Source organism: Macaca nemestrina, chromosome 19 (genome assembly GCF_043159975.1).
Source record: "Macaca nemestrina isolate mMacNem1 chromosome 19, mMacNem.hap1, whole genome shotgun sequence".
Taxonomy (NCBI): Eukaryota; Metazoa; Chordata; class Mammalia; order Primates; family Cercopithecidae; genus Macaca; species Macaca nemestrina.
In genome coordinates, this window is record NC_092143.1 from 45,816,239 (window position 1) to 45,841,918 (window position 25,680).

Sequence of the window (25,680 nt, forward strand, 5' to 3'; positions counted from 1 at the left end):
GATTGCTTGAGTCCAGGATTTTGAGGCCAGCCTGGGCAATATAGCAAGAGCCTGTCTCTTAAAAAGAGGTCAAAACATTAAAACTTCCCTTCGATTTCTTCTAGTACCTTTATTTTTAAATTTTTTAAATTTAAATATTTGATTCTTTGGATTATCCTGACATAAGGTGTGAAGTATGGACCTAATGCCAAGTGTTGAATTATCCATCTTTCTACTACTGATTTAAAAGGTCATCTTTTTCATAAACTAAATTCCTGCATATATTAACATTTGGAGGCAGGCAGTGAGCTGATCAAAAAGAATGAAAGCAAACCCCTGGAGGAAGAAGAGAGTGGGAGAAACATACTGGGGAGCTGTGGAACCTTTCCTTTTCACTTTAGCTGACCTAATGAATACATGCACAACTGTTGTAACGTTTGCCTTGTAGAGCTACTGAAGGATTCTTAACCACCAACCACATAGAAATGAAGTAAGAGAAAAACCTTTTTAATATGAAAACTATGTATTTGGGCACAAAAATGCAATATACAGTAAGAAACCATATTCTATCAAATATGACATTCTGTAATCTAAGAACACACAAAATTTTGTTATTAAGAAATGCCAAGAGGAAAAAGAACTCTGTAAAGTCCTATTCGATTTACTTTGCTAGGGAAAAGGATGTTTATTTGGCTCATGTCACAGTTCCATCATGTCTACTCTTCTTGTAAGTTCAGCTTCAATGCTATCCTATAGGAGGAAAGACATACCATAAATAACGACATAAAACAGATGTTCTAACTTTTATTTAATGTTATTTAAAATAAGGGAAGCAAAAAAGGAAACATTAAAACAAAAATTTTTAAAAATACCATTATGAATATCTAATACGCTTTTAGACATTCCCTTGCTTTTACATCTCCCTTCTCTTCCCCTGCAAAAGCACTCAGACCCCTAAGTGATTCTAAGAAACATGTGAAGGGAAGAGAAAAAAAAACCTTTAGAGAGAGAAATCTGTAATGACACATGAATAAATTTTTCTGGCCTTTGCTACTAAAACAATATGCTTCCACAATGTCACTCACATCACCTCTTTTCTGCTTTTTTTTTTTTTTTTTTTTTTGAGACGCAGTGTCACTGTTACCCAGGCTGGAGTGCAGTGGGACGATCTCGGCTCACTCTGCAACCGCTGCCTCCTGGGTTCAAGCAATTCTCTGCCTCAGCCTCCTGAGTAGCTGAGATTACAGGCGCCCAACACTACGCCTGGCTAATTTTTTTTGTATTTTTAGTAGAGATGGGGTTTCACTATCTTGGCCTGGTTGGTCTTCAACTCTTGACCTTGTGATCCACCCACCTTGGCCGCCCAAAGTGCTGGGATTACAGGTGTGAGCCACTGCGCCCGGCTTCTTTTCCATTTTCATTGCCACTGTCCTCTTTACTTCTTCTCTGGCCTAAATAGGCAAATTGGTTTCTGCAATTTTCTTTCTCCCCCCCCCAATCAACCCTAAACACTGGCTACAGAATAATCTTCCTAATGCACTAACCTGATCAAAAAGCATAGCTTTGGCCAGGCTTGGTGGCTCATGCCTATAATGCTAGCACTTTGGAAGGCCAAAGCCGGTGGATCACTTGAGGTCAGGAGTTGGAGACCAGCCTGGCCAACATGGTGAAACCCCGTCTCTACTAAAAATACAGAAATTTGGCCGAGTGTGGTGGCTCACACCTGTAATCCCACCACTTTGGGAGGCCAAGGTGGGTGGATCACCTGAGGTCAAGAGTTCGAGACCAGCCTAGCCGATGTGTCGAAACCCCCTCTCTACTAAAAATATAAAAATTAGCCAGGCGTGGTGGCAGGTGCCTGTAGTTCCAGCTATTCAGGAGGCTGAGACAAGAGAATCATTTGAACCTGGGAGGTGGAGGTTGCAGTGATCTGAGATCATGCCATTGCACTCCAGCCTGGGCAACAGAGCAAGACTCCATTAAAAAAATAAATAAATAAATAAAAATATAAAAATTAGCTGGGCATGGTGGTATGCACCTGTAATCCCAGCTACTTGGGAGGCTGAGGCATGAGAATTGCTTGAATCTGTGAGACGGAGGTTGCAGTGAGCTAACACCATTGCACTCTAGTCTAGAAGACAGAGCAAGACTCTTTCTCAAAAAAAAATAAAAAGCATAGCTTTGATATTTCTCTTGAGTTTAAAAAACAAGGAAACACACAGCAGCTTTCCATGGTCTCTACATCCTCTAAGTTCAACACTCTTTATATATTAAGGCCCTCTACATCATAAACCAATGAACTTTTTCCAACTCCATCTTACATTTCATGCTTCTAAGCAGCTGGAACTTATCACTTGCTACAGCTTGAATAAGTCCTCCATTTTTCAGCTTATATGACTTTGCAAATTCTTTTTGCCTAGAATATTCTGTATGTCCCAATATATCCCCCTTTTTCCACTAGGGAAATCTACACAAAATTTTAAAAGGCTAAAATACTACTATGTGGTTTTTTTTGTTTGTTTTTGAGATGAAGTCTTGCTCTGTCCCCCAGGCTGAGTGCAGTGGCGTGATCTCGGTTCACTGCAACCTCCACCTCCCAGGTTCGAGCGATTCTCCTGCCTCAGCCTCCCGAGTAGCTGGGATTACAGGCACACATCACCACACCCAGCTTATTTCTGTATTTTTAGTAGAGACAGGGTTTCCCCATATTGGCCAGGCTGGTCTTGAACTCCTGACCTCTGGTGATCCGCCCGCCTCAGCCTCCCAAAGTGCTGAGATTACAGGTGTGAGCCACCATGCCCAGTTACTATATGTTTTTTAATGGAAAAAATATATACACACGTACACAACCAAAAAAGCATTAAAAGCTGCAGGAGAATGATACACAGTAACTTTAGGACTGCAGTTTACTGCTGAGGAGAAAGGAAAGAAGGATGAAGAGGACTTGAGCTATATTAGCATTTATTTTCTTTTTTAAAAAATCTGAAAAAATTACAGGAACTACTTACTAATTCACGCTTTGCTTCTTCAATTTTCACTCGAGCAAGAGATGGATTCTTTAAAAAAAAAAATAAAACAAGGAAAGGTCATATTGCCTCAATTCAGACTCAAGGAGAAAAATAATGCCACAATCCTTTTCAAAAGGCAAAAAGCCTCCCAGAGGGAAGACCCAATGTACATATAACACTGAAATTGACCACTGACTTTAAACCCTTAAAAACCGATACATTATTTTCTTTCTTTCTTTTTTTTTTTGAGAGGGAGTCTCACTCTGTTGCCCAGGCTGGAGTGCAATGGCGCAATCTCGGCTCACTGCAGCCTCTGCCTCCCGGGTTCAAGAAATTTTCCTGCCTCAGCCTCCTCAGTAGCTGGGATTATAGATTCCCACCACCATGCCCAGCTAATTTTTGTATTTTTAGTAGAGACGGGGTTTCACCGTGCTGGTCAGGCTGGTCTCGAACTCCTGACCTCAGGTGATCAGCCTGCCTCAGCCTCCAAAAGTGCTGGGATTACAGGCGTGAGCCAGCACGCCTGGCTTAAACACACTATTTTCATGGTCATATAGTACCCTTAGGGAAGGTTGGAGGAAACAATTTTTTTTTAATACACGAAAAGTATTACCGGCATTAAGTCTAAATAGGATTCCAATTTTTTCTTCAAAGGTATAGTCTGTTGCTTTAATCTTGCCAGTTTCTGGGGGTAAAAGAACACAGTCACAGAGTAACAGAAACATTCACAATGCAACTAATACTGCCCATTTCTGAAATAAAACACAACAAAGCATTTACATTAGTATGTTTTAAATAATGTTATCAAATAAAGAGCTTCTAAGATAAATAGATAAACTCACTCCAAATGGAAACAGCACCTGTTAGATGCTTAAAATAGGAAAGTGATATTCTTATTTAATTATTATTTTTTGAAACGGAATCTCTCTGTGTTGCCCAGGCTGGAGTAGAGTGGTACAACCACGGCTTACGGTAGCCTCAAACTCCTGGGCTCAAGCAACCTTCCCGCCTCAGCCTCCCAGGTAGCTGGGAACACAGGCATGCACCACCATGCCTGGCTAATTTTTTTTTTTTTTGAGATGGAGTCTCGCTATCGCCCAGGCTGGAGTGAGGTGGTGCAATCTCGGCTCACTGCAACCTCCGCCTCCTGGGTTCAAGCAATTCTCCTGCCTCAGCCTCCCAAGTAGCTAGGACTACAGGCATGTGCCACCACCCCAGCTAATTTTTTGTATTTTTAGTAGAGATGGGGTTTCACCGTGTTAGCCAGGATGGTCTCGTTCTCCTGACCTTATGATCCACACACCTCAGCCTCCCAAAATGCTAAGATTATAGGCGTGAGCCACCGTGCCCAGCTCTTTTTTTTTTTTAAGATGGAGTCTTGCTCTGTCACCCAGGCTGGAGTGCAGTGGCACGATCTCAGGTCACGGCAACCTCTGCCTCCCGGGTTCAAGCGATTCTCCTTTCTCTTGTCTCAGCCTCCTGAGTACCTGGGATTACAGGCATGTCCCACCACACACAGCTAATTTTAGTATTTTTAGTAGAGACAAGGTTTTGCCATTTTGGCCAGGCTGGTCTCAAACTCCCAACCTTATGTTATTCGCCTGCCTTGGCCTCCCAAAGTGCTGGGATTACAGGAATGAGCCACCGCGCCTGGCCTAGTTTTTTTAAACTTTTTGTAGAGCTAGAGTCTTGATTTGTTGCCCAGGCTGGTCTCAAACTCTTGGGCTTAAGTAATCTTCCTGCCTCTGCCTCCCAAAGTACTGGGATTAGAGGTGTGAGCCACCATGCATGGTCTTTACTCCCATTTATTAACAATAGGATTGAAGTATGCTGTCTAAGAATACAAAAGAATGTGATTAAGAGGAATCAAAACCTAAAGGAGGCTGGGTGTGGTGGCTCACACTTCTAACCCCAGCACTTTGGGAGGCCAAGGTGGGAGGATCACTTGAGCCAAGGAATTTGAGACCAGTTTGGGCAACATAGCAAGACCCCCATCTCTATTTATTAAAACAAGGGAAAAAAATGTAAAGGAAGAACTAGAGTCCCAAATACATATTTATGAATTGTCAACATTAGATTCCAAGAACGAAGTATGAAAAATGTTAAGAATAATAAAACAAAACAAAACCCGCTATTTCTCTCTCTTCCCACCAAAACAGGCAAAACCTTTATATAACCTAAAATCCCAGAATTGCATTTGGTAACTACAGGAGTTTGGAGACCTGCATTTTACTGTCTACTGAAAGAGAAGAAAGGGGAGCACCTAGATGATTAGCTTATGGTCCTTTAATAAATCTGTCTAATAAATACATCCATAATACATAAGTGACTCCAGCAGAGTTTCTAACTTATAATAAAAAGGAAACCATGGAAATGTGAGGGCATATACAGCTAAACATGGAATAAAAGATATAAATACCAGTGAATATAGGGTACAATGGTAAAGGAAAAGAAATCAGGTCCACAGTGAATAAAAGCCAAATAAAAATAAACAAATGAAAAAGCAGATCGTGGAGTGAAATTTTAAAGAAAGTTAAATTAAGTTAAAATAAGCTCACCTCCGAGAGTGCTACTAGGGACTGATGAGACAGAGAAGCATCCATGCCTCTGGCTGAAAGTTGCTCCTACAATTACCAAAAAAAGGAGTTCAGTTAAAAAATTATTTCAAAAGTGACCACCATCAAATATTTTTAACATATAACACAGTAAAGAGGAGCTACAAAGTATAAATGAAAAACTGTACATGTATCTAAGCATTTGCACCTTACATGTGAATCCTTTCCACACTCATGCATTTGTGACAAGATGGGTACAGTGTGTAAGGCCTGAGTTTCAGAGCCTGGATGCCTGAGTTTGAATCTAGATCTGCTTACAATGCTGGCTACGTAATCTTAGGCAAGTTACCAACTTCTCCGTAGTCCTCTCATCTGTAAAAAGGGAATAATAATGCCTAGCTGTGAGGGTGATGGTAAAAAATAAGGATGAAGAGAGCTAACTATATTCAGTCCTTCATACAAACCTCTGCAGCCTTGATTCCAAATCTGAATTCCTCTGACTTTGCTTTTAGAAAGTCCATGTTCTGACGACGATTATCAACTTTGGCCCTTTCTATAGACTGATGCAACTCTGCTTTCTTGACATCCCTTTAAAAAGCAAAATTAAAAACATTTTCTTCTTCTCCTCAGTAAAAGTATTGTACAATAGAAACTCTACTACTTTTGGATTCAATGCTGGCTTGGCCAAGAGTTGGTAACCAGGTCATCTTTCCCTCCATGTTGCACTCTGGGCTTTTTTTTTTTTTTTTTTAAGAGATGAGGTCTTGGTCTGTCACCCATGCTTGAATGCAGTGGTGTGATCACTGCAGCCTCAAGCTCCTTGGCTCAAGTGATCCTCCCACCTCAGTCTCCCATATAGCTAGGGCTACAGACACATGCCACTACACCTGGCTAATTTTTAAAATTTTTGTAGATGGCCAGCCACAGTGGCTTACATCTATAATCCCAGCACTTTGGGAGACCAAGGTGGGCAGATCACCTGGGGTCAGGAGTTCAAGACCAGCCTGGCCAACATGGTGAAACCCTGTTTCTACTAAAAATACAAAAATTAGCCAGACATGGTGGCATGCACCTATAATCCTGGCTACTGGGGAGGCTGAGGCAGGAAAATCACTTGAACCTGGGAGATGGAGGTTGCAATGAGCTGAGATTGTACCACTGCACTCCAGCTTGGACGGTAGAGTAATGCTCCATCTCAAATTTAAAAAAAAAATAAAATAAATAATTTTTTTGTAGAGACAGTCTCACTATGCTGCCCAGGTTTACAACAATTTTACAATTAATGTAAGCCAATTATTCTTGAAGAAAGTAAATCAGCCATTCAAAAAAAAAATTGGTGCTCACTTCGGCAGCTCATATATTAAAATTAGAACAATACAGAGAAAATTAGAACGGCCTCTGCACAAGGAAGATGTGCAAATTTGTGAAGCGTTCCATATTTTGTTTTGTGGCTTATCTAGAAATAATATGGAAAATATCGCTGTTATTTTTGGCAAAGAAAGTCAATTTTGTATAGTTTATTTCAACCTAAATAAACTGTGAATTTTGTTTAAATAATAATAATAATAATTTAACATATCCTGAAGTCAATTTGAAATAGGAGGTCCTAAAAACCTCTTTACTGAATGTGACATGAAGTTCGAGACCAGCCTGGCCTACATGGTGAAACCCCATCTCTGCTAAAGATACAAAAAAATTAGTTGGGTGTGGTGGCAGGTGCCTGTAATCCCAGCTACTTGAAAGGCTGAGGCAGGAGAAACACTTGAACCTGGAAAGCAGAGGTTGCAGTGAGCTGAGATCACGCCACTGCACTCTAGCCTGGGTGACAAGAGAGAAACTCTGTCTCAAAAACACAAATTAAACAAATAAATAAATAAAGATAAATGTGACAACACAGTGCCTTGCACATATGTAGTCAATATTTGTTGAATAAATTTACATACCGCCAAATTACTTGTGCATATGTACACATACCCCTGATCTATAGGCCCTAATCTCTGGGGCAAAAAGGACCTGAAAAAGGCCTAAAGCATCATAAGAGGGATACCACAGCTATAGCAAGAATGCACAACAAAACATAATGTGACTTTAAGTTGTATGGTAGTTTATAAGTATAAAAAAAATCACAGAGTTTGAAAATTCTTTTTTTTTTTTTTTTTTTTTTTTTTTTGAGACAGAGTCTCGCTCTGTCACCCAGGCTGGAGTGCAGTGGCCGGATCTCAGCTCACTACAAGCTCTGCCTCCCAGGTTTACGCCATTCTCCTGCCTCAGCCTCCCAAATAGCTGGGACTACAGGCGCCCGCCACCTCGCCCGGCTAGTTTTTTGTATTTTTTTTTTTTTTTTTTTTTTGAGACGGAGTCTCGCTCTGTCGCCCAGGCTAGAGTGCAGTGGCGCGATCTCGGCTCACTGCAAGCTCCGCCTCCCGGGTTCACGCCATTCTCCTGCCTTAGCCTCCCGAGTAGCTGGGACTACAGGCGCCCACAACCATGCCCGGCTAATTTATTTTTTGTATTTTTAGTAGAGACGGGGTTTCACCGTGGTCTCGATCTCCTGACCTTGTGATCCGCCCGCCTCGGCCTCCCAAAGTGCTGGGATTACAGGCGTGAGCCACCGCGCCCGGCCTAGTTTTTTGTATTTTTAGTAGAGACGGGGTTTCACCGTGTTAGCCAGGCTGGTCTCGATCTCCTGACCTCGTGATCCGCCCGTCTCGGCCTCCCAAAGTGCTGGGATTACAGGCTTGAGCCACCGTGCCCGGCCGAGTTTGAAAATTCTAAAACCCACATTATTTGTTTTTTAAAAAAAGGCAAGAGGCTGGGCGTGGTGGCTCATGCATATAATCCCAGCATTTTGGGAAACCAAGGCAGGTGGACCACTTGAGGTCAGCAGTTCGAGACCAGCCTGGCCAATATGGCGAACCCTGTCTCTACTAAAAACACAAAAATCAGCTGGGTGTGGTGGTGCACACCTGTGCTCCCAGCTACTGGGGAGGCTGAGGCAGAAGAATCGCTTGAACCTGGGAAGTGGAGGCTGCAGTGAGCCGAGACTGCAACATTGCACCACTCCAGCTTGGATGTTGCAGCGAGACTCCATCTCAAAAAAAAAAAAAAAAAAAAGAAAAAAGAAAAGAAAAAAAACAAGGTAAGAAATTGTATGAATAAAAGCTGAAAAAGTCAGGCTGGGCGCAGTGGCTCACGCCTATAATCCCAGCACTTTGGGAGGCCGAGGTGGGTGGATCACCTGAGGTCGGGAGTTCGAGACCAGCCTGACCCACATGGAGAAACCCCGTCTCTACTAAAAATACAAAATTAGCTGGGCGTGATGGCTCATGCCTGTAATCCCAGCTATTTAGGAGGCTGAGGCAGGAGAATCGCTTGAACCCGGGAGGTGGAGGTTGCGGTGAGCTGAGATCGCGCCATTGTACTCCAGCCTGGGTGACAGAGCGAGACTCCGTCTCAAAAAAAAAAAAAAAAAAGCTGAAAAAGTCATATCCAACGATCTCCAGCTTCACTAATCATCCTACTTAAAAAAGTGTTTCATGGACCCTATTTCCTAATGTTTTTAAAATCATACCTACTGCCAAAACTAAATTTGACAATGTCCTATTACTCCCTTAGTTATAAATTGTCACCATTTAGAACTCAGTTACTTACTCTTGTAGACATTTTTCTAATACTAACGTTGCAGTTAGATTTTTTTCAAGTTTTTCCAGTTCAATCTTGATTTCTTCACTTTTTGATTTGGTACGAAAGAGATTAGAGGTCAAATCATTCACTGCAGGGATAAAACTAAAAGAAGAATCTGGTCATATACAAGGGCTTAATGGGCAATCATTATAATTACTCCTTATTGCTAAAAATGACTTTACTGCTATGTAGATTTTTATATAACCATGCTGTTCAGACCTTTATGTGTTTTTTTACACACTGTTCCCGTTGCCTGGAATGCCCTTCTTCATTTGGCAAAGTTCCATTTGTTCCTTCCAAACTCAGATGAGCATCACTGTCATCCTGGCATTAACTACCTCCTTCTCTGTGCTACCCAGCTGTACCTTATACATACTTTTACTGTTACAGCTGTCACACTATGTTATAGTTACATTTCCATCTCCCTTATTTGACTGTAAGCAGAGACTGTTCTTGAAGGCAGTTACTATCGTATTCATCTTGCTTCCCCAGTGTTATACCAGAGCTATAGTAAGAAGGCACAAAACATAATGTGACTTTAAGTTGTATGATAGTATGTAAGTAGCAGAAAAAGTTTAAAAAATTCTAAAACACACTGTATTTGTAAAAAAAAAAAAAAAAAAAAAAAAGGCAAGAAATTATATGATTCATCCTTGCTTCCCCAATGCTTATGCAATCAACATACAACTGGTATTTGTTATCTGCTGAACTTACTTAATTCAAGTCTAGATTTCTGCTGCCATACAGTAGGCATGTTCTTATACCTGAAACACTACTCTTTGAGTTTATATATAAATTGCCTTTAAGTTGACAAGTAAACTGTTCTGCTGTGTTGTTCTTTGATTATAGGTTATATTAATATTCATAGTCCTAAAGGGCAGTGGCTCACGCCTGTAATCTCAGCACTTTGGGAGGCAGAGGTGGGTAGATCACAAGGTCAGGAGTTTGAGACCAGCCTGGCCAGCATGGTGAAACCCTGTCTCTACTAAAAATACAAAAAAATTAGCCGGGCATGGTGGCAAGCGCCTGTAATCCCAGGTATTCGGGAGGCTGAGGTAGGAGAATCGCTTTACCCCGGGAGGTGGAGGTTGTAGTGAGCCCAGATTACGCCACTGCACTCCAGCCTGGGCAACAGAACGAGACTCTGTCTCAAAAACAAAAACAAAAACAAAAACAAAATATTAGTAGTCCTAGCTAAGATATGGCCAAAAGTGATAGTCATATGAACTTTATAAGACTGGTTTTGAATCTCAGCTCTACCATTTAGTAGCTCGGAGAAATGATTTAACCCACACCTCCTGACCCTCAGTTTCCTCTAAAGGTTGTTGGAAGAATCATGTTATTATATAAGTAAAATGCCTGTCAAAAAGAATGAAAATTCCTTACCTACTCAACAAAAAGGTAGACATAACCAAAATTTACTATGCTCAACCAAATCATTTAGCATACTATCTTTCTTCTTATACACAGGAAACAATGTGATAGTAACTCCTTTCCAAATATACATGAGAACCACCCTTCATAAACCTAATCCTGGAAGAAGAAAACACTAAAAATTAACCAATACCAAGTTTATCCAAATTAATTATACTTACTGGCAAAGACATGAAGTAACTAAATTCAGTGCTTTGTATTTACTGCCAATTTTTCATATAGAATTATGCTGAGAACAAAAAGTCTTTAAGACCTTATAGCAGATATGATTGCGGAAATTAAAACCGAAGCAAGAATTACCTAGCTAGTGAGGTATCCTTTGTTTCAAGGGCCACTGAACTGTCAACCAAAGCATTCAGATACCTGGAACCAGTGCTAGAGAGGTTGGCAGGGGAAAAATTCACACTCTCCATGAGAAGGTCTTGAAGATACTTGGCTAAAAACATGAAAGAGTTCCATGGTGACTGTTTGCTTTTTAAAACATTTTTAACAGCTTTATCAAGACATACTTCACATACCATATAAGCCACCCACCTAAGGTATGTAATTCAGTGGCTTTTAGTGTATTCAGAGTTGTATCCCCATCGGTACAACCTATTCTTAAAAACATTTTCAACACTCCAAAAAGAAATTCTACAACCCTTAGTCATCACTTTATTTCTTTTTTCTTTTTTTTTTCTTTTTGAAATGGAGTCTCGCTGTCACCCAGGCTGGAGTGCAGTGGTGCAATCTCAGCTCACTGCCATCTCCGTCTCCTGGGTTCAAGTGATTCTCCTGCCTCAGCCTCCTGAGTAGCTGGGATTACAGGTGCCCACCACCACGCCCAGCTAATGTTTTTTGTATTTTTAGTAGAGACAGGGTTTCACTGTGTTGGCCAGGCTGGTCTTGAACTCCTGACCTTGTGATCTGCCCACCTCAGCCTCCCAAAGTGCTTGGATTAGAAGTGTGAGCCACCGCCCCTGGCTTATTTTTTCTTATAGAGACCAGATCTTGCTAGGTTGCCCAGGCTGACCTCAGGTGATCCACCAGCCTTAGCCTCCCAAAGTGCTAGGATTACAGGTGTGAACCACCATGCCCAGCTCTGTTTAGTCATCACTTTCTAATCTCCCAACCCATGAAACCCTAGCAACCACTTCCTGTCTTTACTCATTTGCCTATTTGGGACATTTCATATGAATGGCATCATAAGATGTGTGGTCCTCTGTGACTAGTTTCTCTCACAATAGTTTCAAGGTTCATTCATGCCACAGCATGTACCAGTACTTCATTCCTTTTTATTGCTGAATAATATTCCATTATACGGACATATCACATTTTATTTATCCACTTAACCACTGATGGACATTTGGGTTGTTTCCACATTTTGGCTATTATAAATGCTGCTAAAAACACTCATTCAGTACATGTCAGGTTTTGATATGAACACATGTTTTCATTTCTCTTGGGTATAAATGGAATTGCTGGTCATATGTTTACTCTATGTTTAAACATTTTAGGAACAGTCAGATTGTTTTCCAAAGTGGTTGGATGATTTTATATTCCCACTAGAAGTGATGAAGGCTCCAATTTTCCACATCTTCTCCAACAGTTGTAATATCTGTCTTTTTGATTATAGCCATCCTAGTGAGTGTGAAGTAGCACTGTGGTATTTGCTTATTTTCTTGAGACAGGGTCTCCCTCTGTCATCCAGGATGGAGAACAGTGGCACGATCTCAGATGATCCTCCCACCTCGGCCTCCCAGGTAGCTGTGGACCACTACACCTGGCTAATTTTTGTATTTTTTTGTAGAGATGGTGTTTTGCCATGTTGCCCAGGCTGGTCTTGAACTCCTGGACTCAAGCGATCTGCCTGCCTTGGCCTCCCAAAGTGCTGGGATTACTGGCGTGAGCCACTGTGCCCAGCCTAGCACTGTGGTTTTGATTTGAATTTCTCTGATGACTAATGATGCTGGGCTTTGTGACCATTTGTGTATCCTCGTAGGAGAAATGTCTATGTATACCCCTTGCCCATTTTAAAATTGGGTTGTCTTTTTATTATTGAGGTTTTCTTTGTTGTTGTTTTTGAGACAGGGTCTCGCTCTGTCACCCAGGCTGGAGTACAGTGGCACAATCTCTGCTCACTGCAACCTCCACTTCCTGGGCTCAAGTGATCCTCCCACCTCAGCCTCCCAAGTAGCTGAGACGACAGGTGTCCACCACCATGCCCGGTTAATTTTGGTGATTTTTTTAGAGCTGTGGTTTCGCCATGTTGCCTAGGCTGACCTCAAACTCCTGGGCTTAAGCAGTCTGTCCGCCTCAGCCTCCCAAAGTGGTGGGATTACATGTGTGAGCCACTGTGCCCAGCCTTTATTATTGAGTTGTAAGAGTTCTTTACATGTTGTAGATACAAGTCCCATATCAGATATATTTATAAATATTTTCTCCCATTCTGAGGACTGTCTCTTTTCATTTTTTTTTTTTTTTTTTTAGACAGTCTTGCTCTGTTGCTCAGGCTGGAGTGCAGTGGCACGACCTTGGCTCACTGCAACCTCTGCCTCCCAGGTTCAAGTGATTCTCATGCCTCAGCCTCCCAAATAGATGAGATTACACGTGCATGCCACCATACCCAGCTAATTTTTGTATTTTTAGTAGAGACAGAGTTTCACCATGTTGGCCAGGCTGGTCTTGAACTCGAGACTCAGGTGATCCACCTGCCTCAGCCTCCCAAAGTGCTGAGATTATAGGTGTGAGCCATGACGCCCGGCCTGTCTTCATATTCTTGATGGTGTCCTTTGAGAACAAAAGTTTTACATTTTGACGATGTCTAATTTAAGTACTTTTTCTTTTGTTGCTTGTGCTTTTGGTATCATATCCAAGAAACCAATGCCAAATCCAAGGTTACAAGGGTATATACCTTTGTTGCCTTCTATGCATTTTAGGTTTAGTTCTTATATTTTCTAGGCTTTTTTTTTTTTTTTTTGAGGCAGGGTCTCACTCTATCACCCAAGCTGGAGTGCAGTGGCACGATATTGGCTCATTGCAACCTCTGCTTCCTGGGCTCAAGCAATCCTCCCACCTCAGCCTCCCAAGTAGCTGGGACTACAGGCACATGCCACCATGCCTGGCTAATTTTTGCATTTTTAGTAGAGACGGGGTTTCACTCCGTTGGCCAAGCTGGTCTCAAACTCCTAACCTCAGGTGATCCACCCACCTCGGCCTCCCAAAGTGCTGGGATTACACCACACCTGGCCTTTTTAGGCTTTTTATTCATTTTGAGATAATTCTTCTATTTCGTGTGAGTTCGAGTCCAACTTCATTCTTGAGCATGTGGATATCCAGTTGTCCCTTTTGTTGAAAACGCTATTGTTTCCTCGGTTGAATTGTCTTGTTACACCCTTGTCAAAAATCAGTTGATCAGGAGATCAACTTATAGCATAGTAGTGCAGGAGTTGGGCTGACCTGCTCTTCAGTGAAACTGGTGAAAATTACAAGAAAGAAAACAAACCCAACCATTTAAAGCCTCTAAAAATGGTCCTAAGGGTAAACAGCAAATGAAGAAACAACTATTCAATAAAATCTATAAAAAACTCAGTAAGGACACTGAGAATTTGTGGTATTTGAACCAAGACTCCTCCCTCCTCCCTTTCAGCTCACTGAGGCGGAGACTCCACTCCAGACTGCTACAGTCAACACAGGGTTTTCCTTGCTCCCAGCTCCCAGCTAGAAGGCTTTCTTCCTGGGAGAAGCAAGATTTTAGTGTTTTTTTATCCTGCCGCTAGCTATCTGCTACTGCATCCAAGTCCCAAGGGGATGTGGTCGAGAGGTGTCTGCCCAGCCACTGCTCTTGGAATGGAAGCTCCTGGAGTAAGGCAAGCTGAGAATACTGGAGTCCCAGTGGCCCTTGCTCCGGCTAGTGAGGTGGTGGTTCCACACCAGGAGAGGCAAGCCAAGAAGACCTAAGGCTGCCGCACTCCCTCTCTACCAAGCAGTTCCTATAGCTGGCATATCACTCAGTGAGAAACTTGACATTTTCCCTACCCAGCCCCAACTCCAACTCTAGAGGCTGGGCTCAGAGATTTTGCCTCGGGGGAAAAGCAAGTCACAAAACAGATGGCTCCCCATCTCTTCCCAAAGGAACTGACTACATTTGCAACAGAGCTTGGAGAGGTTCAAGCCTAACGGCAATCTCAAAAAGAGTAGAAGTTGTGGTCAAAGGAATTGGGAGCAGAATCAAGACACAGGCGAAACTGCAGGGCAGTTAGTTTGCAGGGGAGAACCAGTGAGTACGACATCTAGGAGGAGCCATCCAGAAGATAAAACAAATATCTAACTGACCTCAGAAACTATTCCTCCAAGGGAGCTAGAATTTGATTGGAATTGCTTGTAGAGCAGTTTATGCCCAGGGCCTTGTTGAAAACAACAGCTGTCAATTAGTGGAATTTTACAGTTAGGTGTGCTCAGTGAAAGAGAGGAAGTCAGCTTGACCCAAACACTGTCAACTCAGAGTGAGCTTGGGGATACTCAAGTATGTGTCTCCCTGAGGAGCAACATCAGGAGTTTAACACTGTAGGGGATAAACAGACTTCACTAAAATAGTCCAGCCAGCAGACAGCTAAGCAAATAACAATAACAGGAGGAAGTAAGATGAGTACCCAGCAAGGATACAATATGTTGTCTGAAATGTCCAGTTTCCAAGAACAATAACAACAAAAAAGAGGAACATGGCCGGGCGCGGTGGCTCACGCCTGTAATCCCAGGACTTTGGGAGGCCGAGGCAGGTGGATCACAAGGTCAGGAGATCAAGACCATCCTGGCTAACACAGTGAAACCCTATCTCTACTAAAAATACAAAAAATTAGCTGGGCATGGTGGCGGGCGCCTGTAGTCCCAGCTACTCGAGAGGCTGAGGCAGGAGAATGGTGTGAACCCGGGAGGCGGAGCTTACAGTGAGCCCAGATCGCGCCACTGCACTCCAGCCTGGGCAACAGAGTGAGACTCCGTCTCAAAAAACAAACAAACAAACAAGGAATGCAAAGAACAAGAAAGGAACTGTAATGGAAAAAAGCAAGCAACAGAAGCTGCCTGTGAGAATGACCAGACGTTGGCTTTATCAGGAAAAACTTCAAATATCCATCATAAGCGTGTTCACAGAATTAAAGGAAACCAATTAAAGAAGGAACATGAGGTAAGATGAAAATGTTGCATCAAATAAAGAATATCAATGAAGAGAAAGAAATTGTAAGAACTAAATGAGAATTCTAGAGTGAAATAACTGAACTGAAAAATTCATTAGAGAGAATTAACGCTAGATTTGCAGTGGCAGAAGAAAGAATAAGTGAACTTGAAAATAGATCAAAAGATATTGTGGGCTGGGCATGGTGGCTCACGCCTCTAATCCCAGTACTTTGGGAGGCTGAGACAGGCAGATCACTCAAGGTCAGGAGTTTTCGACCAGCCTGGGCAACACGGTGAAACCCCATCTTTACTAAAAATACAAAACTTAGCCAGGCATAGTGGTGCACGCCTGTAGTCCCAGCTACTTGGGAGACTGCGGCAAGAGAATCGCTTGAATCCAGAAGGTGAAGGCTGCAGTGAGCTGAGATTGTGCCACTGCTTTAGCCTGGGCAACAAGAGTGAGACAATAAATAATAAATAAATAAATTAAATTAAATTAATAAAATAAAATATGGAAAATAAATAAATAAATAATAAATAAATAAATAAAATAAATAAATAAAAATATGGAAGCCAAAGAACAGAGAAAAAAGAATAAAGGAAAATGAAAGGCAAAGCGCAGTGGTTCATGCCTGTAATCCCAGCACTTTGGGAGGCCGAGGCTCAGGAGATCGAGACCAGCCTGGCCAACATGGTGAAACCCCATTTCTACTAAAGATACAAAAAATTAGCTGGGTGTGGTGGCGCGCAACTATAATCCCAGCTACTCAGGAGGTTGAGGCAGGAGAATAGCTTGAACCTGGGAGGCAGAGGTTGCAGTGAGCTGAGATCGTGCCATTGCACTCCAGCCTGGGCAACAGGGCAAGAGTCCATCTCAAAAAAAAAAAAAAAAAAGAAAGAAAATGAAGAGAGCCACAAAGAAATGTGGAACACCATTAAGCATATCAACACACACATAATGCGAGTCCCAGAAGGAGAGAAAAGAGAAAGAAGTGAAAATAATATAACAAGAAATTAGCTGGGTGCAGTGGTTCATGCCTGTAATCCCAGCACTTTGGGAGGCTGAGGCAGGCAGATCACTTGAGGTCAGGGGTTCAAGACCAGCCTGGCCAACATGATGAAACCCTATCTCTATTAAAAATACAAAAATTGGGCTGGGCCCTGTGGCTCACACCTGTAATCCTAGCACTTTGGGAGGCTGAGGTGGGAGGATCCCTTGAGGCCAGGAGTTCAAAACCAGCCTGTCCAACATGGCGAAAACCCGTCTCTAATAAAAATACAAAAATTAGCCAGGTGTGGTGACAGATGCCTATAATCCCAGCTACTCAGAAGGCTGAGACAGAACTTGAGCTGGGGAGGCAGAGATGGCAGTGAGCCGAGATCACGCTCCTGCACTCCAGCCTGAGCGACAGAGTGAGACTCTGTCTCAAAAATAATAACATTAATAATATAACAAGAAACAATGCTGAAAATTTACCATGCTCTGCAATAATATACACATTCAGGAAGCTCAACAAATGCAAGTAAAATAAATGTAAAGAGAACTGCAAACAGACATATCAAAGTAAAAAATGCTGAAGTAAAAGAAAATCTTGAGGCCGAGTGCATTGGTTCATGCGTGTAATCCCATTTTGGGAGGCCGAGCTGGATAGATCAGGAGATCAAGACCATCCTGGCTAACACGGTGAAACCCCGTCTCTACTAAAAATATAAAAAATTAGCCAGGCATGGTGGAACGCGCCTGTAGTCCCAGCTACCCAGGAGGCTGAGGCAGGAGAATTGCTTGAACCCAGAAGGTGGAGGTTGCAGTGTGCCGAGAATGCACCACTGCACTCCAGCCTGGGCAACTCCGTCTCAAAAAAAAAAAAAAAAAAGAAAATGTTGAAAGCAGCAATAGAAAAACTACCTGTTACTTACAAAGAAGCCCCAGCAAGATTAATAGCTGACTTCTTGGTGAAATAATGTAGGCCAGAAGACAGTGAAATAACACATTCAAAGTGCTCAAACAGAAAAAAATCTTCAACCAAGAATCCTATACCTAGCAAAACTACCTTTAAAAAATGAAGGCACAGCCTAGGCAAAATAGCAAGATTCCACCACTACAAAAAAATTTTAAAGGCCAGGTCGGTGACTCATGCCTGTAATCCCACACTTTGAGAGGTCAGATAGGTGGATCACATGAGGTTAGGAGTTCAAGACCAGCCTGGCCAACATGATGAAACCCTGCCTCTACTAAAAATACAAAATTAGCCAGGTGTGGTGGCTCATGCCTGTAATCCCAGCTACTGGGAAGCTGAGGCAAAAGAATCACTTGAACCCAGGAGGCAGAGGTTGCAGTGAGCTGAGATTGCACCACTGCACTCCAGTCTGGGCAACAAGAGCAAAACTCCATCTAAAAAAAAAAAATTAAAAAATTAAGCTGGGCATGGTGATTCACATCTGTAGTCCTATCTACTTGGGAGGCTAAGGCAGGGGGGTCACTTGAGCCCAGGAGTTTGAGGCTGCAGTGAGCTATGATCATGCCACTGCACACCAGCCTGGGTGACAGAGCAAGGCTCTGTGTCAAAAAAAAAAAAAAAAGGACAAAATAAAGTCTGCTAGATAGAAAAAAACTGAGAGAATCTGTTGCTAGCAGACTCAACTTACAAGAACTAAGGGAAGTTTTGTGGGCTGAAATCAAGTAGCCTCAAATAGTAATCTGAATGCATATGAAAAAACAAAGACTGTAAGTAATGGTAACTATGGAATTATAAAGAGAACATACATGCATATTTTTTCTACTTTCTTCTCTTAACTGTTCAAAAAAGCAACTGAGGCAGGGCGTGGTGGCTCACTCCTGTAATCCCTGCACTTTGGGAGGCCGAGGTGGGCAGATCATGAGGTCAGGAGTTTGAGACCAGCCTGGCCAACATGCTGAAACCCTGTCTGTACTAGGAATACACAAATTACCTGAGCGTGGTGGCATGTGCCTGTAATCCTAGCTATTTGGGAGGCTGACTCAGGAGAACTGCTTGAACCCGAGAGGCGAGGTTACAGTGAGCCGAGATCACGCCACTGCACTCCAGCCTGGGCAACAGAGCATGACTCTGTCTCAGGAAAAAAAAAAAAAGAAAGAAAAGAAAAAGAATACTCCACCCAACGAGAGAATATACATACTTCTCAAGGGCACATGGAACATTCTTCAGGAAAGAATAGCTTTATGCTGGGCCATAAAACAAATGTCAATACATTTAAAAGGATCAAAATAATGCAAGGTATTCTTTGGTCAAAATGAAATGAAATTAGAAATCAATAACAGAAAGAAATTTAGGAAACTCACAAATATGTGTGATATAGTTTGGCTCCGTGTCCCCACCTAAATCTCATGTTGAATTGTACTCCCCGCGTGTCGGGGAGGGGACTGGTGGGAGGTGACTGGATCATGGGGGCGGACGTCCCCCTTACTGTTCTCGTGATAGTGAGTTCTCACTGGATCTGATGGTTTAAAAGTGTGGCACTTCCAGCTTTGCGCGCTCTCTCTCTCCTGCTCTGGCATAGTGAGTAAGACGTGCCTTGCTTCCCCTTCGCCTTCAACCATGATTGTAACTTTCCTGAGGCCTCCTCAGCCACATGGAACTGTGAGTCAATTAAACCTCTTTTCTTTATACCTAGTCTCAGGTAGTTCGTTATAGCAGTGTGAGAACGAACTAATACAAAGTCGAATTAAACAATACACTCCTAATAACCAACAGGTAAAGATTAAATCAAACACATTAGAAAATACTTTGAGAAGAATGAAAATAAAGATACAATGCAACAAAACTTATGAAATACATTGCAAATGGCATGTGGAGGGAAATTTATACTTGTAAATTCCTATTTTAACAAAGAAGAAAGATCTCAAATCAATAGCCTAACTTTCCATTTTAAGACACTGAAAAAAGAAGAGCAGACTAAACCTAAAGCAAGCCGAAGTAATGAAATACTAAAAATTAGAGTGGGCCACGAGTGGTTGCTCACACCTATAAATCATAGCACTTTGGGAGGCTGAGGCAGGGTCAGAAGTTTAAGACCAGCCTGAGCAACACGGTGAAACACTGTCTCTAGTAAATATACAAAAATTCGCTGGCTATGGTGGCCTGTGCCTGAATCCCAGCTACTCATGGGGCTGAGGCAGGAAAATTGCTTGAACCCGGGAGGCGGAGGTTGCAGTGAGATGAGATCATGCCACTGCATTCCAGCCTGGGTGACAGAGTGAGACTCTGTCTCGGGAAAAAAAAAAAAAAAAAAAAAAAAAAAGGAAAGAAAAAAAATAGAGTGGAAATTAATAGTATAGAGAATAGAAAAACAATAGGGAAAAAAAAGTGAAAGCAAAAGTTGGCTCTTTAGAAAGATCAACAAAATGGAGAGGCAGTGGCCTGGCAGTGGCTCAAGTCTATAATCCCAGCACTCTGTGGGGCAGAAATGAGTGGACTGCTTAAGCTCAGGAGTTGGGGTGGGAAGGGGGTCCAGGCATGAGGAGTGTGGGATGTGGCTGAGGCAGGAAAACCCTTGAGTCCCAGAAGTTAAGGCTCACGTGATGGCGCCACTGCACTCCAGACTGGGAGACAGAGTGAGACCCTGTCTCAAAAATAAATAAATAAATAAGGCCAGGAGTGGTGGCTCATGCCTTTAATCCCAGCACTTTGGGAGGCTGAGGCGGGCGGATCACAAGGTCAAGAGTTCGAGACCAGCCTAAACAACATGGATAAACCCCAACACTACTGAAAAAAAATAGAAAACTTAGCCGGGCATGGTGGCACACACCTGTAATCCCACCTACTTGGGAGGCTGAGGCAGAAGAATCACTTGAACCCAGGAGGCAAAGGTTGCAGTGAGCTGAGATTGCACCAGTGCACTCCAGCTGGGCGACACAGCAAGACTCTGTCTCAAAAAATAAATAAATAAATAAATTGTCTAAGAAGAAAAGTGAGAAGACAAATTAGAAATGAGAGCGAGAACAGTCCTATCAACCTATTTTATAAAAAGAATTATAAAGAAATACTAAAAACAATTGTATATCAACAACTTAGGAAACTTAGATGAAATGAACCAACTACGAAAACTGACTCAAGAACAGATCATTTGAATAGGCCTACAACAAGTGAACAGATTGAACTAGCAATAAAAAACCTTCTCACAAAGAAAAGTCCAGGTCCAGATGACGTTACCACTGAATTCCACCAAATAACTTAAAGAAAAATTAATAACAATTTTTCACCAACTCTTCCAAAAAACAGAAAAAAAAAAGTAATTCCCAACTCTTTCCATCAGACTGGTATTATCCTGATACCAAAACCAGATAAAGACATTATAAGAAAAGAAAACTGGCTGGGCATGGTGGCTCACGCCTGTAATCTTAACACTTTGGGAGGCCAAGAAGGGTGGATCACCTGAGGTCAGGAGTTCAAGACCAGCTTGACCAACAAGGCAAAACGCTATCTCTACTAAAAATACAAAAATTAGCCGGGTGTGGTAGTGGGTGCCTGTAATCCCAGCTACTCTGGGAAGCTGAGGCAGGAGAATTGCTTGAACCCAGGAGGCAGAGGTTGCAGTGAACTGAGATCGTGCCACTGCACTCCAGCCTGGGTGTGACAGAGCAAGATTCCATCAGGAAAAAAAAAAAAAAAAAGAAATTAAAAAAAAAAAAAATTATACCAGGAGCAACTGAGATTTTTCCTAGGGATAAATGTTGGTTCAATGTCTGAAAGTTAATTAATGTAATACATCACATGAACAGAATAAAAAACAAAAATCACATGATCATGTCAAAAGACACAAAAAAAGCAAATGACAAAATCCAATACCCTTTCTTGATAAATATACTCAACAAACTAGGAATAGAAGTAAATTTCCTCGCTTGTAATCCCCGCACTTTGGGAGGCCAAGGTGGGTGGATCATTTGAGGTCAGGAGTTTGAGACCAGCCTGGCCAATATGGTGATACCTTGCCTCTACCAAAAATAAAAAAATTAGCCAGGTGTGGTGGGCGCCTGCCTGTAATCCCAGCTACAAATGAACCTGGGCGGTGCAGGTTGCAGTGAGCGGAGATCGTGCCACTGCACTCTAGCCCGGGTGACAGAGCGACAGAGCACTTGCCAATTCTGTCCAGCACCGTATTGGAGGTTTTAGCCAGGGCAATTTCTTTTCATTTGCCTCCTCAACTGACAAATCGGTGGCATGAAGAATAAATAGTTTCAATAGTTTCATCTTTATTCCTCATGACTAAATATCTTCATACAGCCAGGCACGTGGTGTCCACCTATAAACCCAGCTACTTGGTAGGCTGAGATGGGAGGATCACTTAAACCCAGTAGTTCAAGACCAACCTGAGCAAAATAGGAAGACTCTATCTCTCCACTATAAAAAACAAAAACAACAACAAAAAAACTTCGTCTAAAAGTTTTATGTCCTTTCCCAATTCCTGCAAATATTTCCAAAATGTTCCAATCTCATGTGCTGTAAAGAACTGTGCTTTGCAGAAATAAAAACTGCACCTAAAAAATGATTTGGATTATTTTTAACTCAAAGGTCATTCAAGTTCAGAGAGTTATATATGGCGTTACTACTCAGTTTTTAGAATTGCAAACAGAAGAAACTGAAACTCTTTACCAATACACATGAATGTACACTTGTTATAAAGTTCCACATATTTTTCATTTTCTGCTCAACACTTTCACTGTATAAAAGAAGGAAAAACTTAGAAAAGAGAAGTAATGATGCACAGAGTTATCAGATATCAATGGTGGCAATGCTTTTCTAGATACCTAAACAGAAAAAACTGTGTTAAAATTTTGCTTACATTAGTTAGAACATTTGTTATTTAATATGTATCACCCTGAAAGGTATTTAAGGACAGACATAAATAATTGTACTTTGAAATGCTTAGATTTTTGGTTACAGTATATGATAGACAAAAAAGAAAGCTCTTATAAAATGAGATTTTTCTGGGCTCCAAGTCCCTTTCTCTGTACTGTATTTTAATAATTATAAAAATAAAATCATTTAAAAATTAGACAATTTTAAAAGCACATATATGGGCGAATATAGCTATAAAGGAGTGGCACAGGGGAGGTTTTTGGGGTGATGGAACTGTTCTGCATCCTGATTGTGTGTGTGATTTCAGATTGTGGGAGTGGTTCTACACTCTAAGTGTATTAACATGGTACACAAAAACAAAAAGTCAGTTTTACCATATGTTAATTTTTAATTAATTGTTTGTTTGTTTGCTTGTTATGAGACAGAGTCTCACTCTGTTGCCCAGACTGGAGTGCAGTGGTGTGATGATATCTGCTCACTTCAGCCTCCACCTCCCGGGTTCAAGCATTTCTCCCACCTCAGCATCCCAAGTAGCTGGGATTACAAGCACACAAAAATTATCCACACACCTGGATAATTTTTGTATTTTTAGTAGAGACGGGGCTTTACCATCTTGGCAGGCTGCTCTCAAACTCCTGGCCTCAAGTGATCTGCCCACCCTGGCCACCCAAAGTGCTGGGATTACAGGTGTGAGCCACTGTACCTGGTCCTGCTGTATATTGATTTTTAAAAGAAAACTGGAAAAATGCACATATGCAATAGAATCAAATATAAACTGCACTATATTCAAAATATCATATGTAACAAATACCATACATCTGGTTAAACATAGGGGAGATGCAGGCCTCACTTCCTCTCTCTTTGGTATATTCTCATATCTAAAAAGATTTTTGTCAATCTTTACTTTTGTGGTTTGTATTATAAAAACAATAGGCGTCGTGAATGCACTTTTTCAAACTATATATGCCCAGCAGAAAATTCGAATGCAATCTCCTGATACGTAGTCATAGGGTAATTTTGTCCAAGTCTCATATTTCATGGCCACCACCTCAGGTGTCCTGATAGGTTCATATGACTAAATCACCGAGACCGGAAATGGACCAAACAGATAGGTAAGTAAAACACCACAAGGCATCTTGTGTGTCAGGCTAACAAGTTTAGACTCTTTTAAGGCTTACTATTTTTCTATCGGAGTACCAATATGGTATTTAGTATAATAACATTTATTATTCAGAGAATTACTACTGGCCGGGCAGGGTGGCTTATGCCTGTAATCCCACCACTTTGGGAGGCTGAGGCAGGCAGATTACCTGAGGTCAGGAGTTCGAGAACAGCCTGGCCAATATGGTGAAACCCTGTCTCTACTAAAATACAAAAATTAGCTGGGCGTGATGGTGTAGTCCCAGCTACTTGGGAGGCTGAGGCACAAGAATCACTTGAACCCAGGAGGTGGAGGCTGCATTAAGCTGAGATCACACCACTCTACTCCAGCCTGGGTGACAAAGCAAGACTGTCCCCCCTCAAAAAAAATATATATATATATATAACATGAAACAATAATAAAAAAGAAAGTTACTACTATAACACAGTGGATGAAAAATCCGGGAAAAATAAAGGAGCAAAACAAGTAGTCTACAGTAAATTAATCCTGTATACTTTAGAGTTATAAAATTTGGTTACCTCTATTTATTCTCGTTCAAAACTTTGGACTTAATCTCACCTTCGGATTCGTATTCACTTGCTTTCTGCTTCAAGTCCTCTACTACCAGATAGACATCCCTGTCCCGGACCCTGTTGCGTTCTGAAAGGTGATGTAAAATCTCTGTGGTCCGTGGGTTCACCTCATACTGTGGAATGGGATGATCTCCAAATATTTTTTTTAACCACGCAGCAACCTAACCATTAAAAGAAAGACAAATATTATAAGCCTTGTTTACTGTAATGGCTCGATGAGATTATGACAAAGAAGTGATCAAAAGCAAATTAAATGCTTTCTGTGACTATTTTGGAGGCCTACTTCACAACCTCACTTGTCTTTAGGGAGATACTAGATATCAGCAAAATAAAAAGTGAGCAAGTACACAATGAACAAGACTAAAAATTACCAGAGAACTATCCGTTCTTTCCCAAATCTACAAAAGCAGTACAGGCTAACAATTTGCCCCCCTTGAAAAACCGTAAAGCTTAATAGAACAGTGAGAAAGCATTATTAGACCGTGCATGGCCTGAAAAAAGCAATTGTCCCTCGATCCCCAGACGCCCCGCCGCGCCGGGAGGCTCCCAGTGTTGGGATGCAGGGCGCGGAAGCCGCTCAGATGTGGAAGCATAGGGGTGAGCAGCGAACCGGAAGGCGGGATTGGCTTCTTAAGTCCCACTCCAGAGTCTGTCGCCAGGGGCTGCTCAACGCCTCTCCGAGGCCAGATCCAAACAAGGGGAGGCCCGGGCAGGAAGAGAAAGACATTTTTCAGGAGGGTCTAAGCACAAGGGGGCTTGCAGATAGTAACTGCAGCACTGAAAGACGGATGTGTGGAATACGGGAGAGAAAAGTAGACGTGGCGCGCGCAGGAGACCCGCTGGCGGCGCGGGGGTGTCAAAAACGCGTTTTCCAGGAGGCCACCGATCCCCATTCCCGCCACAGCACCTGCGTTTCTCTCTCCTCCAGTGGCTCCATAGCTGCCGCTCCCGCTGGAGACGCGCCTCGCTCACTCCCTAGGCTCCGCCCACACGCCGTGGGCACCCGCCCCTCGCCGGGTCCGGGATTTCTGGGAGTTGTGGTTTTTCCTTGGGCCGCCGGCCGCTGAGCGCCTGTGCAAGGCTGGTCCAAGGCTCTGGCATCGCAAGCCTGCTTGCCACTTCCCAGCTCTTCCCGCCTTCCGCGGTATAATCTCCACTACGAGAAATAGAGCAGCCTAGAACCAGGTTGTTTTTTCTTTCTTTTATTTTTATTTCTCGCTTGAATCACTTGTCGTTTAAAAAAGTACTTGAAACGTTTGGTTCTTGGTTAGCAAGATGTTTGTGTTTCTTCCACAT

General features: G+C 42.2%; 1 protein-coding gene and 1 non-coding gene across 2 annotated transcripts; one reads left to right on the forward strand and one right to left on the reverse strand.

Moving 5' to 3' along the window:
- Nucleotides 1–483: 483 nt before the first annotated feature.
- LOC105499764 (HAUS augmin like complex subunit 1) lies at nt 484–25,396 on the reverse strand. Its single transcript, XM_071085426.1, has 9 exons — nt 25,292–25,396; nt 24,371–24,545; nt 10,961–11,096; nt 9,194–9,328; nt 6,007–6,130; nt 5,546–5,611; nt 3,601–3,672; nt 2,988–3,035; nt 484–729 (listed from the first exon to the last, which is right to left on the reverse strand). The coding sequence occupies exons 1-9, from the start codon at nt 25,319–25,321 to the stop codon at nt 679–681; spliced, it is 837 nt and encodes a 278-aa protein (XP_070941527.1). The 5' UTR covers nt 25,322–25,396; the 3' UTR covers nt 484–678.
- On the forward strand, nt 6,879–6,985 carry LOC112423333 (U6 spliceosomal RNA). Its single transcript, XR_003013785.1, has one exon. It is a non-coding gene; the product is annotated as a U6 spliceosomal RNA (small nuclear RNA).
- Nucleotides 25,397–25,680: the final 284 nt, after the last annotated feature.